Source organism: Hydra vulgaris, chromosome 13 (genome assembly GCF_038396675.1).
Source record: "Hydra vulgaris chromosome 13, alternate assembly HydraT2T_AEP".
In the NCBI taxonomy this organism is placed as follows: domain Eukaryota; kingdom Metazoa; phylum Cnidaria; class Hydrozoa; order Anthoathecata; family Hydridae; genus Hydra; species Hydra vulgaris.
Window position 1 is genome coordinate 56,436,980 of NC_088932.1, and position 20,521 is coordinate 56,457,500.

The 20,521-nt window shown below is 29.0% G+C and overlaps 1 protein-coding gene across 4 annotated transcripts in view; it reads right to left on the reverse strand.

The window, feature by feature from the left end:
• Positions 1 to 6,434: 6,434 nt before the first annotated feature.
• LOC136089195 (protein FAM227B-like) overlaps positions 6,435 to 20,521 on the reverse strand; it is a 66,721-nt gene continuing 52,634 nt past the window's right edge. For all 4 annotated transcript variants that reach the window (XM_065814912.1, XM_065814913.1, XM_065814914.1 and 1 more), the window contains 2 exons: positions 18,509 to 18,578; positions 6,435 to 6,700 (listed from right to left, as the gene is read on the reverse strand). In XM_065814912.1, the coding sequence (XP_065670984.1) occupies positions 6,599 to 6,700; positions 18,509 to 18,578 (172 nt within the window). In that variant the 3' untranslated portion in view covers positions 6,435 to 6,598. The remainder of the gene's footprint in view (positions 6,701 to 18,508; positions 18,579 to 20,521) is intronic.

A 20,521-nucleotide genomic window follows, 5' to 3' on the forward strand; every position in this document is an offset into this window, starting at 1 on the left:
TAACTTCCGAAGCGACAAGCTTAATATCTATTTTGAATTGGTATTATTCCACTATATTTGCAATATTATTTAACAATTTTTATTGTCAAGTATGTTCAAGTTTTGTTTTATACTTGTTTACAATTTATTTTGATTTATCTAAGTACAATTAATTGTTTTTATGTTATTTTTTACGTACTTTTATTGTAAAAAGGCATTTTTATAATATTTTGCTCTCTTTTAAAAAAGGCTTTTGACGATAAAATCATTTTGATCTTCTTTTAGAAGCCTTATTTGTATTTGAAAAATATGTAATATATATATATTACGTCAAGTGAAACAAAACATTTAAAAAAAAAATGTTCTGTAGCCTTCTTCTTAACAGCATTTCGTTTGAAGCTTTTGTTCTCAGTCTAGATTTTCCCGTGAGTGCGTTGGTAACCCAATGGAATACCGCTTTCGAATTGGTCCAGCTGTGCAAAACTTTCATTTCCAGTTAAGGCCCATATTTAGCCCTTTAATTACTGCATCAACTTCGGACATGTTTATATGTGTTGTGTCATCTTTTCTTAACCAACAAGCGTCTTCGATTATATTGCCATCAACCTCGGCAACCACGCCAAGTGCTATGAAACTAGCATCTACCCAAATTGTTGCCTCTTTACTATAAACACTCCAAATTTTCTTAGCAGGATCGTCATTCCGTGTTCTTTTAACCATATCATTCAGCACTTTTTCCAGAAAATTGCATTTTTTTTTTTGTCCCACGTTTTTGTCAGGACGTTTGCTGTTCTTTTAACATACGATGAGGCTACACGCAACCAACCACAAACTGGAAGATTTACTGTAATTTTTCCGCACAAAGAAAAGATGTTACGTCTTGTTTGCGAATTCGGAATTTCACAAAAATTGCTATCTCTTCTCTAACATAACTTTTTGTTTTCCATTCCGACTTGTAAACCAAGAACTCTTGCTCCATTGGATACGCGAACCACGGGCTTACAATGAAGCCATTAGATTTCCAAATGATCAAGTACGCGACAAACAGATATTATGTCTTCATTAAAAAAATATCATTAATGTTTGATGACGTTCCTTTCCAGATTGTTTCGTCTTGCGATAACACTTTGTTCAATACCGCTTTCATTATGACTGACGCAATGTTTAGTGCGAATCCCAAATGTGTTAAACAAAATCTTTGTCTACGGAACACAACAGTTTGGTAAGCCCGGAGTTTCTTATCAATTTTTAGTTGATGTAAATGTAGCTGAAGATAAATCAATCATTGAAACATTTTCTCCAAACCGTCTCCAGTCTCGAAGTTTGTCGGCACACGCATCTGTGTTCGTAGTGAATGCTTCAATAAACGTGTTCAGCTCCCTGAAGTCTGACACTGGTTGTACTTTTCCTTTGTTTCGCTGCACCACTGCCATGTGAGGAACCAAACCCTTTATTGGACCGTGTTTCTTCAAATCGTACTTTTGCAGCCATTTTTTCTCTATCCATCCTTCAATTTCTTTTTCGTAATTGTGTGTCATGCTAACAGGGATAGTGTTTTCAGCAATCTTATTCACTAGAGTTTTAGGTTGGGAATTATTATTCCATTTCCACGCAACTATCCATTTTCGATTTTGTTACTTGAACGAAGCTGTGAAACCCTGAGCTATTAAATTGAGCTATTAAATGAGCAGCCGAGGCGTGGTGGTTAGAATTCTGGCTCAGAACCCAGAAGTCCTAGGTTCGACGCCAGCTTCAGCCCAACAAGCGACATTGGTACGGAAGGAGGCGTAAGCTTCCTGTTAAATGCTCTACCGCGGTGCTCTGTGATAAGACCGTAAGGACTTCTGGGAGCACCTAAAATAACTACAAAAAAAAAATTGTATTACTGACGAATTATCTTTTTAATCACTTCTTAGTCCAAGTAAACATGATTCGTTTCTTCTCATAAAACAAACATCATGAGTTGTAGATATTGATACTCCACCAAAAGCCACTATATCATCCATAGCCATCAAAAAAAAAAATAACCAAGTGGTTTAAAGTCAACTACAAGTGCTTCCACAAAAACTTCATTACCATGGTATGACAATTTGAGTTCGGCTAACGTCTTCACACTGTTGTTGTTGTCCATTTACAGTTACCACGCTAACTACTTTCTTCGTAATTTTGGCGCACATTTTTTATAAATGATGCAGCAGGTACATCCTGAGTCGATCAACACATCCCGAAGAACACCGTTAGTGTCCTCATGTATCTTAATACAATTCAACATAATTTATATACAAACTAATTCCCTTGATATTTACAATTATGTCTTTATTTTATATACAAATACATCTATATACATATACAATTATTTACAAGAAACGCAAATCGATCGTTAATTTTAAACAATCATTAAATATAATTACACTCTACACTATATTAAAATTTTTAAATTTTTTTCAACAAAAAAATTCAGTACCAACTACATATTTCTTTGGTAATTGTACTCAACACTTTTTACATTTTGCAACTTTTATTCGTTTGGCTGCAGGTAATTGTTCTTCATTATCGTTTTGCTGTTGTTGCTCAGGCATTTGAGTGTTTGACATATAGAGTCTACGCTTAGAGTTAAGCAGCTTTCACGGCTTCCTTTGTTGCTTTTTCTTCATTTTTTTTGTTTGATGAACTTGATCACATTTTCTTCGGTAATACATTTTCCGCAAAGTTTTGACATGTTACACTGTTTCGATTTCTTAATATGCAATTGATTTCTGGCAGGCACGCGTCGTCCGGGGGACGCCCGCTAGACGTCTCACAGACGTCCTTAAGACGTCTGAAGGAAAATGCATGCCCACTGGGTACCTATCAAAACTCGAAGCTGGCGTAGTTGATGAAGATGGTGTTAGGTGTATAGTTGGAGTAAGTACTGTGGCGACTGTTGAAAATGATGAAGCTGTGTCTGAGCAAGATGGTGTAGGTGCTAAAGTTGATGATTTTAAATAAAACATTTGTGTGATTGCTAATGCCTTATGATTTATGATCTTTGAGTGTTGAGACTAGAATGCAATGTTTGAATGCAGCTTTTCTCAGTGATCTATTATTTTCTTTCATATCAGTTAATCCGGCTAGTATATCACTTTTCATGTACGCTTTTGTTTTTTTAATTGACATTTTGAAGTAAGAGAGTTGAGTTAAATTGAGAGAGTGATGATTATATTGAGAAATAACATAATAGTTGGTTTTTAATGAGTAAGTGATGATTGTATTGTCAAATAACATTATAATTCATTTTTAATTAAACCGAAATTAACACTAAGTTAATTAGATATAAATAGGTTGCTTAGTCACTTGCGAAAAACTTAACTAAGTAATTAATCGAGTGCGGTTTTATCAGAGAGTTTTTTTACTTTTTTATTTAATTTTTTGTTCTAGCTGTATAAAAATTATACTATAGAATGGAAATTAAATTTCCAACAATATAGTACTAAAATTGTTTTTATATCAGTTTCAGTTCAAGCGCTATTTTGTTCGCAAAGATAAGAAATATATAAAAAATTTTGACTCCGCTTTAAAGTTGTAAAAAAAAAGAAAAAAATGGAGTTGAATCAGTATATAATTTTATTAATTCGAATGGAGGAGATAATTCTGTATTTGAATCTATTTATATATTTTTTCATAGTCATATCAGTTCAGTTTTTATTTGATAATTTCGATCAGTGTGCAGAATGATGTCGTGAGCGGTTTGACCCAGCTTTACTCTAATTTTACTCTAAGTTTCAGTTTGAATGAAGCAAAAGTTAGTTTGGTAAAAAAATCAAAAATTAGTAAGACTATTTTGTTCCAGAGATAAGGACCTCGGTAAGAAACAAAAACCTGGTCTTTGCTTTTATGGCAAAAAGGGGCAATAAGGTTGTTTTTAAAGCGAAGATTATATTTGTTTTATAAGTTTTTATACTATAAAGATTATGTAATACATTTGGCGACAAATTTTCTCTTCATTTAACACGAAGCATTAAATATTAAAGACATTTAATTGATACACATTTAAAACATTCATTTCTTTAAAAAGTTGTTTCGTGTGAAAAAATGATTTTTAAAATTTATTGCTCGAGCTGCGTGTTTCTGATGAAGGTAAAGAGATTTTAGCTTTGTTCTATGAGTGCATCCCCTATAATATTCTCGTAGTTTATATGACAATGTATAAGTGAATAATATAATTATGTTAACTAGTGTTTACCTAATATATTTCTTGCTTTATAGAGAATTTACCAATTTTATTGGAGGTATTGTCAATATGATTTCTCCAAGATTTTCATTAATATATACTCAGAGAAACTTTGTAACTTTTTCCCTTTTATTATTATATTATCAATTAATAGGTCTGGCGTGATATGGGGCAGTTTCTGTTTTTTTGAAGGTGGATAAAAATTTAAAAATTTATTAGTAAATATAGTAATTGAAAAGAAAAAAAAATCAAAAGATTTCATTTCACAAAGTAATTTTTATTTAATTACAAATATATAATTATTATTATATTTATATAATTTATAATTATTATTATTAATTTTAATACTATATAAATTATTTTTTAAATGTTCATTATATTATCGATTTCCAAAAAATATAAGCCATTTATGTAAATGGTTGCTAAAAACGGGCGGCCCTGAATTTTATATTTATTAAATACTAATGTATATATTTTTGAGTAATGTATATATATTTTGACTTCCCTTGCTTCACTCACTGTGGACCAAAATGACCACAAGAGTAAGTTGCTCCCCAGGTCTGATTATTTTTTTCCAATAGTTAGAAATACATTAATAAACACCACTTATGGTATTTAAAACCCCCTGGGGGGTTCTAAATACCATAAGTGGTACCCGGGGGTAGGGGGAAAGGATATAGTGGCCTATTTTTTTAGAAATTGACAATTGTGCTCCTCCACTTTGAAACCCGTGTCGTCGACCCTGAAAAGATTACTCCTGCAATTGAAACAATGATTAAAACTTTTGTCTAGAACCAGTAAAGTTTAGAGGGAACCAACTATCCTAAAAGTATATAATAATAAGACCAATAAGACCAAGATGGAAAATATCCACGCAAAAATGTTTTTGTTAATTTATGTTTTTATTTTTTACTATTACTTTCAAATAAATTGTTATATTCTGTTTTATTAACGCATCATTTTCTTACTTCTGTTTTATTGACGCATCATCTTCTTACCTCTGTTTTATTGACGTACAATTTCTTAACTAAAAATATGGTACTAAGAAACTTCAGATTTCATAATAATATGTATGTGTTATTAAAAAAAACTTACAGTTTTCTCAATGCATGCACAAACTCTAATGTATATACAAATTCAATTGTATGTATCTAAGAATGTTTATTGATATAGATATACTTATAGTGCAAGTATGATATAGATTGAAACATTTAAGTATATTGTATATGTTTGTATGTGTATGAACATGTATTATATAAGTTATACATTACACGATAAATTATATGTAATTTATTATACATGTCATTTATAGTATGCATATATGTAAATTGTAGTATATAATATATGTAAATACATATATAATATACTTGAGTTTTTTAATGTATTTCATACAGTACATTCAAGTGTGGAGAGATCAAATAGAATAATAAGGCTAAAACTAACAGTAATCTTTGTAAGCTTCTAAAATTACAAAGTGTAAAGTATTATGTTGAAAATCTTAAATGCACAAGCTCAGTGTTCAGAATAAGTAGTCATGCTGGGAAGTAAAGTTGTTTATATTTTGAGTGATCCTACACTCTATAGCCTGGCAAGAAAACTCTCAGCTCATTAGGTAAACACTGCAGCAACGTTCCCCTTGTTGGAAAGAATTTAAAGATGTCACACTTTAAAAATAATATAAATATTCGACTTATGTACAAAGAAGATCCTAAAACTCATCCTGTTCCTGAGATCAGTGTTCTAATGGAAATAGTAAGTAAACTTGCAGTGCTTAGCAAAGGTTAAAAATAAATTGCATTATGATTTATCGATAACAAAGTGTAGTATTTGATGGAAACAATCCAAGCATGTATTATAGATTTTTTAATTTTTTTTTCAATTATCATTACTCAAATTTCAAGTGGTTCGTTTGTTAGATTTTTTATAATCTGTTAAATGCTTATAGTCTGTTGTAATCAGTGACGGATCCAGCATTTTTTGGTATTTGCTAATTCCAGATATGGAACCAGCTCCAAACATTTGCATGTTTATACTTATGCCAAATAATGATGCTTTGCAAATAATTGCGATGATTTGAGGCTGGGAACAAAAAGCTCTAAAATTTCATCCGCCCCCTCCCCAACCCAAACGTGAGAGCAACAAGTTGATAAAATATTTTTGCTACTATTCTCAACTAGACTTATATTCATCGATAAATTTCAAGTTTCATAGTATTATCTCTCAGCGTTCAAAAATTATGACCATATAAAGTTTAAACCCCCCTCAATTTGAGGGGATTACAAATACATAAATCAACTCGCACTTTATTTCATACAACTTTTGTTTAACTTAAAAATATATATATATTTTTGAATGTTTCGTATTAAACAATAAATAAACGTTTACAAATAAAAATAATAAAAACCCGTTTTAAGTTCTATACTCGTCTTTATCATCTTCAGATGTTCTATACTCGTCTTTATCATCTTTGGATGTTTCATTGTTTGTATGAGTGTTTGGTCGGCTAAATGACTGTAAGAAATAAAAATATAAGAAAAACGTTTAGTCGACTAAAGTTTGGGGAGAATGGGGTGAGGCGTTATTCCTGATAACCCTAAACTCTGATAGGCAAATAAGGAAATTTAAAAAAAATATGGCTTGATCATTTTGTGGAGTATGGCCATTCAAGTAGGGTTTCTAACAGCTGTTAACAGAAACCGTAAAAAAACTGTTTTTTAGCCAAAATCGGAAAACAGGAAACAGCTGTTTTTTGCTATCTGTTTTCCTGTTTTTGATTTTTATCTCAATATTTTTTTTTACAGAAAATTAAAAAAAAAATTAAAAGAATTTAAAAGAACACTTTGATGATTTTTGAACGATTTCTGGATTTTTAATACGGCCAATATGAATTAAGCTTAAAAATATTTGTTTTGCGAAGCGAGAGTAACGGATTTTAACGAAACCAATTTCCTATGGACAACCATTTTAAATACTCGTTTAGAATAATCATTAAAGATTGCAACACAAGCAGTTTCCTTTAGAGAATTGTATGAAAAACTCTATGATGATTGCAAAACTATTCCCTTAAGAGATTCATTCCGCAAGAGGAATTCTTGCACGAATGAAATAAAAGCCGTAGCGCTAAATTCAACGTTTTGGAATATTCCAACGAGTCGGAATAACGATACAAAAAACTACACATAATTTTAACATAATATAATTACTTGTAATAGTTTAATATAATATTGAAATAAATGTTAAACAAAACATAATACTGATTCTCTTTGCAACAAAACGAAAACATCCTGTGGCTAAGGATATAGAAGGAGTTTGCAATCGCTGCAACTATGTCATTAATTGCTCTGCAGGATCTACCACGAGTTTAAAGGCTCACTTAAAGTCGAAGCATGGAACTGATTGGTCTCAAACTGAAAAAATTCCTCCTGAACAAGTTTTAACAGAAAAGAAACCTGAAACAATGCTTGATTTTTTTCAACGTAAGAACTTAAATGAAATCAATCAAAAAAGAAGGATATCAACTTCCAAAAAATGAGAGCGGGGTAATGAAGCTTATCAACGCTGATTTTCATAACAAGAAAAATCAAATGGTTTCAGAAATTATTTCAAAAATTGGGAAGGGAAGAAAATTCAGTATAATTGTTGACGACTATACAACTGTTTGTTGCCGCCGCTTCTTTGTAATAAATTTGCATTGTAGTGAAGAAAATAAAACATACAAATTGGAATTAGTTCGCATCTTTAGTTCGTGCAATGCTGAAGCAATGGTTGAAAAAATTTCATATCACTTAAAGAGTTTTTCAATTGAATTTGAAAAAGATTTGGTAGGATCAACAAAAGATGGTGCAGCAATCAACAAGAAATATATGAAAATTGTCAAAATTATCGACCATTATTGCATTAATCATGGCATTCATTTGGGAGTAACTCACACTTTGTGTCAGTTACAAATACAACCGAATTAGTTCAAGTGAGTTAAATTCGGACTCTGATAATGAAGATCAAGTTAACATTTTTGAAAATAATGGCATGTGCAAGTAGATTATTCAGAAGTCAATTTCAATTCTGTTTTGAAAAATGCCCGAGATGTTGTCAAATATATCAGAAATTTGACCGTTGGAAACCAAATATTTCAGTCAAAAGTAACTTAAGCATTTGGAGCTGAAATCGAATTGACGTTCAACATCGTTGTCATTTTATCTCCATAATGATTGATCCACTGATTAAAACAAAACTTTGCCTGTTTGAGGCATTATTTGAGTTAAATATGTTCGATCTGATCAATAAGGTGGATTTTAATGTTTTGTCAATGTTGAAAACTGCCATGGAGCCGATCAAAATTGCTATTGAGTCGTGAAAGTTCAACGCTTTTGACAGCTGATACTATTATTGGCTTTATGCTGAAAAAACTTTCAAATTTAAAACAACATTGGAAAGGAGTCATATAAAAATCTCAAGAAGCGAGTGAAAGATAGAACAACGATGTAATGAACTTATTAAGATCACTGAGAGATCCTATGAATACTCTATCAAGACACTTTGCTTTTGCTGGAAAATTGGCAAAAAGAATTTTCGTTTTTCGAGGAGATATAGAAACTTCTGAATCTGAAGGTCATCAGACTAGTTCTGCTTCAATATCTCTTCAAGAAGAGTTGGATTTATTGCTGAGAAAGGAAAAACTTTCTCCCATTTCAACAGTCAACAATGAGTTCAAATGGCTAAAACAGGAATTTTCGCTATATCGGAACACAGCGAAAAGAACAGAAAATTTGCCAAAATTGTATGAGGCTCTCCTTACAATTAAACCGACGTCCACAGACGTTGAACGAGTTTTTTAAATTTCAACAAACTTTTGCACAAAGATTTGATCACGCTTTTCGGACGAATCTCTGAATTCACTCGTGCCTCTTAAATTTTACTATAATAAAAAATAATGCTAGAAATCGGACTATTTTGTTGTAAAATCCATGAAAAACAGAAAGCGGCTGTTACCCAGCCGGGATTTGGTCCTAAAAAAACGTCTTTTGAACGTTCAAAAGACTTCTTTTTAGGACCAAATGCCGGCTGGGTAACAGCTATTTTTTAAAATATAAACAGAAAACAACTGTTTTCTGAAACTACCTGTTTTTGAGAAACTCTACATTTAAGCAAGGATAATTCATTACTTTTAATTTTTTTTGTTAACAGATATTTATAATACAAGTTTTAACAAATTACAAATTTAGCGGCAGGACTTCTAGAAGATCATGAAGATCTTATTACGAGGCCGTTTACAATGCTTTTTAAAGAGCAGTTTTTTAGTATTGAGTACAAATACGTAATATTGCAATGAAGTTATAAAAATTTGTAAAATAACAATAACATAAAGTTTTACAAAAAACAGTAATAAAAAACAATAAAATACGAAAATAAAATCCATTAGGTAGGTAAATTTGCAAATAAGTCATGAAAATATTCGTAATTAATAAAACATAATACAATAAAGTTTAATATACCAGCAATAATGAAGAAATAAAAAAAAAAAAAACTCAAAAATAGACAAAGATGTTTTTAATTGAAAAGATAATTTCTTTAATTTTAAATCCAGAGTAATTTAATTGGATTGAAAAGTCAAAATTAGGTAAAAATATTTTGTTCCAAAGAAAAGGTCCACAATAGGACATACAAAATTCTTCGTATTTGGTTTTGCAAAAGAGAGCATTAAGATTGTTGTCAATTCGTAAATTATATTTGTTTTTCGCTTTTAAAGAAAAGCTTTTAAAAAGATATAGAAATACTATGGGGTTACATTTTCTTTACACTTAAATAAATGATAAAATATTAAAAATATTATGTTGATAAACATTTAAAGCTTTTATATCTTTAAGAAGTGGCGCACTGTTCTCCAAATTGACCACCAGGTTGAAACTCTCCCCACTCCCAATTTTTTTGCATTATATCAATCATATGCAATAATAAACACAATTTGTTGCCAAAAAAATCTGAACTAAGTGCTAAGTATGTAAATTTTAAAAATTAAAACATCTTTTTTTGCTTTTTTTTTACTATATTTTAAATATAGTCAGCCATTATGACATTCAAAATAAATTATTTACGGCTTCTTTCCAGATATAATTATTATTTTCCAACATGGCGACAGAATTTAAAATGTGTACTTGTGCAGTTTGCTTGACAAATAAAGGTATCAGATCAAAATGTCTAACGCTTATAACACCCTCAGTATGCAAAAATATTCAAAAATACATTTGGCCAAACTTTGATATTGATCTTGATGTTTGTCCTTCAGTAGTTTGTTCCAACTGCAGAAGAAACTTGTTTAGTCTAAACAAAGGAGAAACTGCATATCTTTCCAACTGGTTAGAGAGTATATCAAAGGTACTTTTATATGAGTTAATTGTTAATTATTACTTATATATATGTATATGTATATATATATAAATATATATATATATATATAAATATATATATATATATATAAATATATATATATATATATAAATATATATATATATAAATATAAATATATATATATATATATATAAAAATATATATATATATATATATATATATATATATATATATATATATATATATATATATATATATATATATATATATATATATATAGGTTGATAGAAGCAGTATTAAACGAACCTCCTCACTGCTAGGTATGCAAACAAATGTTGATACAGAGCCAAATACAACTGAGATACATGTTGATACAGAGCCAAATACAACTCTTTTAAATACAACTGAGAAAATCTGTAGTCTTTGCTATTTAAATCTTGGTATGAATAATAAATATTACGGTTTTATAATTTAAATAAATTTTATTGAAATGTATTTTTCCTTTATTTTTTATCAATCAAATCTGTTATATAAAAAAGTTTATGTAGAAATAATCCACAACTATTTAGATTCTTTTTACAAATGCAAATATTTTGCACTTGAAGATATTGTTAACTTGTTTGTTCAAATAAATTTTTAAAAATTTATATTGTTTTTAATAACTTTAAAATTTTATATTGTTTGATAAATTTTAAAATCAAACTGTAAAGTTTGATTCAATAGTTTTATTGATTTATTTCTTATTCAATTTTTAGTTATTTTAAAATACTTGTTAAATTATAACTGTTAATTTTAGGAAGAGGAGTTCCTCATACTTGTTGCAAAAGTAACGCTGTAAACAATATTATAGATATCAGTGAGTCGCTTGGAGAGAAAAATGCAGAACAAATAGTTTCTGGATTGTTAAAACGCTAAATGAAACGTAAAAACATTGTAAGAGGAGAGCAGTTCATATTGTCTACGGGTGGAAATTTTCTCTCGGTTACAGTTGGAGTTAATAAAATCAAAAAGAAAGAAAGTAAACCAGATCTCATTCCAAACTATTATGGAGCTATCGAATGAATTAGAACTTTCTAAAATCAAAACAGAAAAATTATGTTCTACTTTACGGAGGAACGTAACTGGTGTTGTAGAATCAAGTATTAATATTAAAATGACTGAATTAGAGGAAACTCTTGATTCTTTATATGAATGCAAAACAGAGGAACTGGTTGACGGAGATCAGACAGTTTTTAGAGATATAGTTTATGTAAAAAATACAGCAGAATTTATTAAATTTATAACAGAAAAAAGAGGTATCGATAACCTTAATGCAATGGTAAGAATTTCTATAGATCGTGGTCAAAACTTTTTAAAAGTTATAATTAATGTTTTTGATCCAAAAAATCACTATTTATCTGAAATATATGAAGATTCTGGCGTAAAACGTTGTTATATTCTTGCGATTGTGGAGTTGGTTTCAGAGGACAATGGCAATTACCAGAGTGACCTGATAGTCCAAAAACAGTATTTTTGGACTATCAAGTCACTCTGATAAATATGCCTGTTAGTATTGTGAAGGAGAATGCTCGCTAGAAACAGGAAAACTTAGAACTTTAGGCTCCATAGACCTGTGCTATGATCAATATGTATGTGATGGGAAAAAAAGATTGAAAATGCAGGAATACAAAAATCATCGTTTAATTTACTTACAAGAAGAACAAGAAACTCTTCTTGAACACATCCTCCACCTGAGCTCCACATTTTGATGGGAGTTGTAGATAAATTTTGAACTTTACTTTTGTGTTTGGCCACCTTTTGAAAATTGATTGAAAACACATTACCTACTAATGAGAGGGTATTATGGTGTAGGTTTAGATGGAAACAATGCAAATAGATTAATGTCCTTGTTAGATGTTTTAGAGAGAGATGTCACCTTTGCTGCAGCAATTAATATTTTACCGATAGTTAATTGTTTGCGTAAATTTTTATTAATAAAATCAGCAATGTTTGGTTTGGAATTGGGTATAGATATTTCAGTTAAAATTAAAGACTTCAAAAGTTCATTTTTTAATCTTTAACTGTATACCAAAGATATTTTTGACTACAATTTAACAGTTTCATGGAAAATTCATATTTTAGTGTGTCACATTCTCCCTTTTGTAGAACACAATAATACTAGCTTAGGAAACTATGCAGAACAATGTGGTGAAGCTGTTCATCACAAATTTAAAAAAACTTGGGTGAATTATAAAAGAACTATTGGACACAAAAATTATGCAGAAAAGCTAAAATCTGCTGTAGTGAATTTCAATTTAAACAAACAATAGTGAAAATATCATGTGTTATAAATATATTTATTATGTGTTTTTTTTTTTTTAAATATAATAGATAAATGTTATTGTGTTGTTTTGACAACCATAATGGCTGACTTTATTTGAACTTTAAAAGAAAAAAAGAAAAAAATTATGTGATTTAATTTTTAAATTTTACATACTTAGCACTACGTTCAGATTTTTTTGGCAAAATAAATTGTGTTTACTATTGCATATGATTAATATAATGCAAAAAAATTTGGAGTGGGGAGAGTTTCAACCTGGTGGTCAATTTGGAGAACAGTCGGCGCAGAGTGTGTAAGATGATTTCTAAAGTTTATTACGCAAGCTGCTTGTTTCTGATGATTAAAAAGAGTTTTGTCTTTTGAGTGTTTCCCCATGTAATATTTTGCATAGTTTATAAGACAGTGAACAAATGAATAGTATAGTTGTGTCAACTGCCGTTTATTTAATATGCTTCTAGCTTTATATAAAATACCGATGCATTTGGAAACTCTAGAAGAGATAATGTTAATGTGATGTTTCCAAGTTAAATTTTCATCAATATAGATTCCTAAAAATATTGTTACTATTTTTTTTTATGATTACATTATCAATGTAGAGTTCAAATAACAGTTGTGGTATTCTATGTTTAGCAGTGTTTAGAGAACCTAAACCTGAAAGAACTGATATAGGGCAATAACTATTTATGTCTGTATGGTGTCCTGTTTTGTAGATAGAAATTACTTTATCTATATTTAGACAATCTAATGGATGCTCTAAAAATTTTAAAAAGAATGGGTTTTATAACATCACAAAATTATATATTATTTATAACATCACTATTAACATCACAAAAGTCTATTATAACATTCCCATTAATATCATCATACCCAGTTGCTTTATTTCTTTTTAACGAACTAAAGGCGATTTCAAATTCAAAGTAAGTTAGCTCAGTAAAGTGAAAATTTGAGGAAGTTAATTTTTGGAATTGAGCTGACTTATATACTATTAACCAACGTCACCAACCCATTGCAGCCACAAACTTCAACTAGTCTACAGAGCGATATTTAGGCCATTAAGAAGGTTTTACTGTTTAGAATGTGTTTATTCATAGTTCAATAAAATTCTGAAAATTTAATAATAGCTAATGAGAGCCTCAAAATATTCAAAATGACTTAAAATTAGCTGGCAGTTTCTCTTATAGTCCTTGCGTTTTGAATGATGTAGACTTTTTGTGTTATGATTTTAATTGATTGATCGATGATTTAATTTCCAGGAAACATTGCTACTTTATCCGCCAATTCGTCAAGAAATAACAATTTTTAATTGTGTAAAAAACAACAACAACAGAGTCTACTTATCTTAACAGGCACACACAGCGACTTTACATTTAATGTGTTATATTTTATTGATAAGCACAAGCAACCACTACATCACCACTTATTGTATCTAAAATTACTAATGACAAAAACTTTAAATCAGCACTTGTACTTGTACAATTTGACAACTCAAAAAAAGGAGGCTATTTCCAAAAGAAGTCGGTCAAGAGAAAAAATGTGCTGAAACTCTGGCATTGTCTAACACACCAACAAGAAAGTAAGAACAGAGAAAGCAAAAAGATTACCTAGTGATATCAAAGTTTTTTTTACCAAAGTGACCATACATTTAGAGTGATATTATTTTTAAACTTAAACAATGTCACAGAAAAAAATTAAGACCTGTGCAGTACGAACAGAATAGACAGAATAAAAAAAATGCATATAATTTCATTTTTCGAACTTCCAATATTCCCTAAATCCGAGCCAAGCCCAATAAAAATTAACAGGGGGTGGCGTAGAATAAATAGCATTGGACTTGATTCAATGATTTTCTTATCCCTATCTCTCTCTCTGTAAGAAATAAAAAATAAAAAAATAAAATGGCAAAAACTTTATTATGATTTTTTTTATGCATTCAAAGAAATTAAGTATACTTAAAAATGTAAAATTAACATTAAAAGTTAATTTATTTAAGAGGCCATCCATAAAGAACGTATGCAGGCATGGGGGAAAGGGGTTTCCCAAAAGCGTACAAACGCGTACAAGCGAGGGGGAAGGGGTGTCAAAGAACGTGAGAACATTTGGGGTTTGACTATCTCTCCTAAACTTGATTTTATTAATTATTTTTTTTAAAACATTGAATTTTACGTGTGTAACGAATCAGTATTGTTTTTTTTCTGACTTCAGTCACAACTTTTTTTTTAATAAATTCTTTATAATTAATAAGATGAGAAAAAAGAAATCAAACAACAATTTTGAAAAAAGAAATCGAACGACAATTGCTCCAAATAAATTGCTTTAAATTTTTGATTTTTCGCTACGTAATTTGATTAGCAGCGAGATGAGAAGCAAAAAGACGTCAAATAAAAGCAAACATTTTTAAAATTCTTTTTTTAAATTACTGTACAACAACAACAACAACAATAACAACATATTTACTTTCCACAAAATTTACAATCATATAATTACAATAATGTATACTAATAATAATAATAATAATAAAAAAAATTAGAATAGCACTAATAATAATAAAAATAATAATAATAATAATAATAGTAATAATAACAATAATAATAATAAAAATAATAATAACAAGAATATCTATAATATTATAAATAAATAAACCAAAATATTATTATTAAAAATAAATATAAATAAATGATTGACAAGGAAGGAGTCCCTCATGCAGAAATCTGATCAAAAAAGGGACATAAAATAATTATATTAATAATATTAATAAAAAAAAAAATAATAATAATAACAATAACTTTATTCATTAATAGAGTAAAAGTAACAGCAAAAACAATAGTATTTATAATAATTATAATAGTAATATTAATGATAATAAAAACAGCAGTAATGAAAATAAATAATGATGACAAAAACAATAACGTTTCTATAAAAATAGTAATAAGAAAAAAGAAAAATGAGAAAATTAAAAGAAGTTAATAATAATAAAAAATTAAAACTAAATTTTTTTTAGAGTTTGTTTTAATTTATTTTGTTTTAAATAATGAAATAAAGATTTATTTAAAATTTTTAAATCTGTTTTTAAGAATTATTTTTAAGTTTTAATTTTTCAAACTCATTTACAATGCACACAAGACTTCAATTTCATTCACTGATGCACTGATGTGTAATTGAATACCTACCATACCTAAAAGTTTTATAGAGAGGTACATTTAGTTTTCCATTATTGATGTTTCTAGTTTAATGTGAATGTATAAACCGAGTCTCAGTCAAGAAGGTTGTAATAGAGAAAGGTAAATTTTTATCATGAGAGAGTTATAACAAAAAGAAGATAAGCAAATCTAACTAGTACTGACAAGGTAAGAATTTTAAGTTTTTTTTTGAAGAAGTTAGAAGTTTCTGTATTATGGAGTTAAAAATTTATTATTCGGATTAATTGGTGCTGAGCTGATAATAGTTTATTAACATTACAATTGCCAATTTGTCCCCAAACCTGACAAAGTAGTTGAGACTGAAAAATTAATTCTTAAGGGTGAGGGTAATGATGCATATTATTGAAAGCATGCCATTAGCATTAAATGCCATTGATTAAATTTTTTACGGAGTGCATCTATATGAAAATTCCATGAGAGGTTTGAATCTATAAAAATACCAAGATATTTAACAGTGTGTGTTGGATATAAACATCTATTATTAATTTTAATTTTAGTTATATAATTTTTGTATAAAAGGTTTTGTCTTGAAGATGAAAAAAATATTAGTTCAGTTTTTTCCGAGTTTAGAGAAATTAAGTTTGCATATAGCCAATGAACTAAACCTTATAGATCTAAATTTATATTCTTACACAAGGAATGATGAGACTTTTTAATATGCAAGATATTAGTATCATCAGCAAACAAATGAACTGATGAGAAGTGAACAGAGTTATTTAGATCATTATTATAAATCAAAAACAATAAAAGGCCAAGAACAGAACCCTGGGGAACACCACAAACTATGTGTTTGCAATTTGAATTGTAACCATTAATGCTAACAAACTGCTTCCGATTTGAAAGATAAGATTAAAACCAATTACAAGCAACTCCTCCGATTCCGTAATGTTCAAGTTTAGAAATTAAAATGGTATGATTAACAGTATCGAACGCTTTTTGTAAGTCGATAAAAACACCACCAACGAAATGACCAGTATCCAGTGCCTTTTTTAATTTTTTACTTATACTTATTAAAGCATGGCAAGTAGAGTTCTTTGATCGAAATCCAAACTGAAAATCATTTAAACAGTTAAAAGAACTCAAAAATGAGTATAATCTAGAATATATGAATTTTTCAAGGAGCTTGCTAATGTTAGATAGAATCAAAATTGGTCTATAGTTAGTACATGTTTTGAGTAAAACTATACGCAAACTGGTTTTAATCATTTCTTTTAAAATGTTAAAAAAGTAAAATTTTAGGTTTTTTTCGTTTTTAATGTTTTGAAATATTTATGCATTGGGGAAAGCAAGGATTGCTTTATAAGGGGGGAGGGCGGGGTCCTAAGTCGGTGGTTTTACTACGTATGTACTTTATGGATGCCCCCTAATATAAATAACTTGCAGATAATTTTATTTAGACCAATTATTGCAAGTTCATATCCAAAACAATGAAGTACAATTGCATAAACACTATTATGTTAGAATGTACTTCAATTTCATATTTTCCGATTAAACAATATTATGTTAGAATGTACTTTAATTTCATACTTTCTGCTTAAACACTATTATGTTAGGATGTACTTCAATTTCATACTTTCCGCTTAAACACTATTATGTGAGGATGGACTTCAATTTTAATGTCACTTAAAAGTAACTATCAAAGATTAAATAAAAAATAGTCTGCAATCAAATGATCAGATTTGAACACAATGTAAAACATAAACCAGTTGGCCAAAACCATCTATTAATTTTTTTAATGTTTTTGTTATGTTTAATAAATATGCTGCAAAATTATTATCAGCAAATAGATCAACAATAAAATGGATAAAGATTTAACATCTTTAAGAACCAAAACCTAGAAAAAGAAATAATCATTCACAGTAGAATCTTGATTAACAATACTTTTCAATCAAATTTGATTGAATAGAAAAGATTTTTGGAAATCAAAAGATCATTTCTTCCAAAAGTAGCCAATCATTGATCAGGCATTACTTCAAGCACTGTAGTAATACAAAATAATAAAGTTTTTTTTTTAATCTATCAAATGGCATGATTGAATATCAATAGCAAATATATCAGTGGCAATACCGGTGTTATAGTGTTTTTAAACCTTTTACATCTTATAGTGAGCATGCTGTCTATTTTTTCAGGGTCAAATTGTTAAAGTAGCTTACTCAAAAGTTAGAAAAAAACAAAAACTATTTGATTTTCAAATACAGTGGTGGATCAGTAGGTTACTCAATTTATAATTTAAATAAATATAGATCAGTTGTAAATATATTGTAAAAAAAGCTAGTGAAAATTACTTTAAAATATAGTTCAGGATTTAAGTCTTAATTTGAGCAAATATCAGTTAGTTGTTGATATGTTTAAAAAAAGTTAATGAACATGAACTTAAATAACAATTCAGGATACAAGTCACTATTAAAATAAATAAAGAATAATTAAAAATGTATTTAAAAAGATAATAAAAATTACCTTAGAAGCCATGATTGTATCACATAATATTTTTACTTCATTTTGATTCAAAAGAAGATCTTTGTGAAACCTAGCAACAAAATTAATAAATTTTTACATATTTCTTACTACATAATCTGTATGTATATATGAATGTGTGTATGTATATCTATCTATCTATATATATATATATATGGTCCGTGGTCTGGACCACTCCCCCCCACCTCACCTTAGTGAGTGGGGGGGGGGGGAGTGGGTTAGACCACGTAAACACCACTAATTACCTATAATAAAATAGAATTTAAAGAAATAATAAATTCATTTTGAAATTATGTATTTAGATATTAAGTACCTAAATATATGCGGTAGTGGTGTAGTGGTAAAGCGCTCGCTTCAGAAGCGAGAGGTTCCGAGTTCGATCCCCACCACGTCCCTGGTAGTACCGCGCTCAACTTGTTTCTCCGCGCAGCGGCCTTGTTCGTCGAGGTTCGTGTTTCGGAGTTATAGAGTTGAGAGAGGGTTATAACCACTATTGAGTAGCCTCTTCATCTGTAGTGGCCTTCATGGCCTTGAGGAGGTGAATAACAAAAAAAAAAAAAAAAAAAATCTAAATTAATTTAGAGACTTTTATTTGAATCATAATGAAGGTCTCTAAAAAGTTACTGCCCCCTTTATTTGTGCCCCTATCTACTATAAAGACCAGGTCAAGGAGAGGACAACCAACCATTTCTTTCCTTTTATTAAGAAATGACTTATAATTAGTTGCACCCTTTACATAGGCCAGTTGGCAGATTAGAGGGGCACTGGTTTCTAGTAACACATACAACCGTTGATGATTGAGAAATAGGGTAATTTAAAAATGCTGGCGTTTTTGGGGTGGATTTGACAAGTTTATAATGCTTGCATTTTCAGATAGTTGATTCTAATGGTCTTATATGCTGTTAATCTTAGATCAAAACAAAGTGTTAGACAAATTTACAAGCATCTCAAAATGGCTAAAAATTGGAATTTTTAGGTGAGTGGATATTTTGCTTTTAGATATATTTAAGTTCTTAACTGCATTAAGCTGCCTATATTTTGCCCATTTATTGCAGACAGTAGTAGCTAATTAGAAAACTTATCTGTAAAGACTTGTGGATGAGTAGAATAATGCTACAGTTATTTTCATTTTGGCATATTTTAGCAATTTTATGATTTTTTCCAAAGTTGAGGAGGTCATAATTTTTTTCTTATTTAACACAAACTAATAAAAACCACTTTTTTAAAGAGAGAACTATCCAGAAAATTGTTATAGAAAAAATGAGACATTTGCTGAAAGTGAGAAAAAAGTTATACAGCTCTAAAGTAGTCTGTTTTGACCATGTGTAAATCGAGGGGGGCCACTGTGTCATGTTTCTAAGGCTATATTTTCCGAACCGTTGTAATTAGATGTCTGAAATTTCAAATTTAACCTATCTACATGATGCACATAACAATATGTAAAAATCAGGAAAATCAGAAATGGTGAGCCACAAAGTTTACTTTAAATTGGTTGAAATATAATGATTTGACCCATATACAAGCTGAATATTTTCAATGTTCTTTGTTTTATGTATAAGTGTAAAAACAGTTTATCTCCTAAATCCTTTCAAAATTTATTTACTTTAAAATAAAAGAACTATATATATTAAGAACTGATAAAGCTATTTGACAACCTGCTTACCAAACCAACTGCTTACCATACAAATTTAGGAATTTTTCTGTGGAATAAAATAATTTCAAAAAATTTTGATATTTTTAAGAAATTTAGTTATCCCTCCTTTAAACAAAAACTACAAAAATATATACTTTCAATTAATGAAATATCTTTGTTTTTTTTTTTTTTAATTTTGATTTTAAGTTTTCTTATTTTGTTTTTTCCAGTAAAATACTTGTTAACATTATATTTTATAGTAATCATATACTGTGTTCTTATGTATTAATTCTATAAATTTTTTCTTGAAAAATGCTATATATAGTTTAACGAAATATACTTAGTAAAATGTATTGTGTATG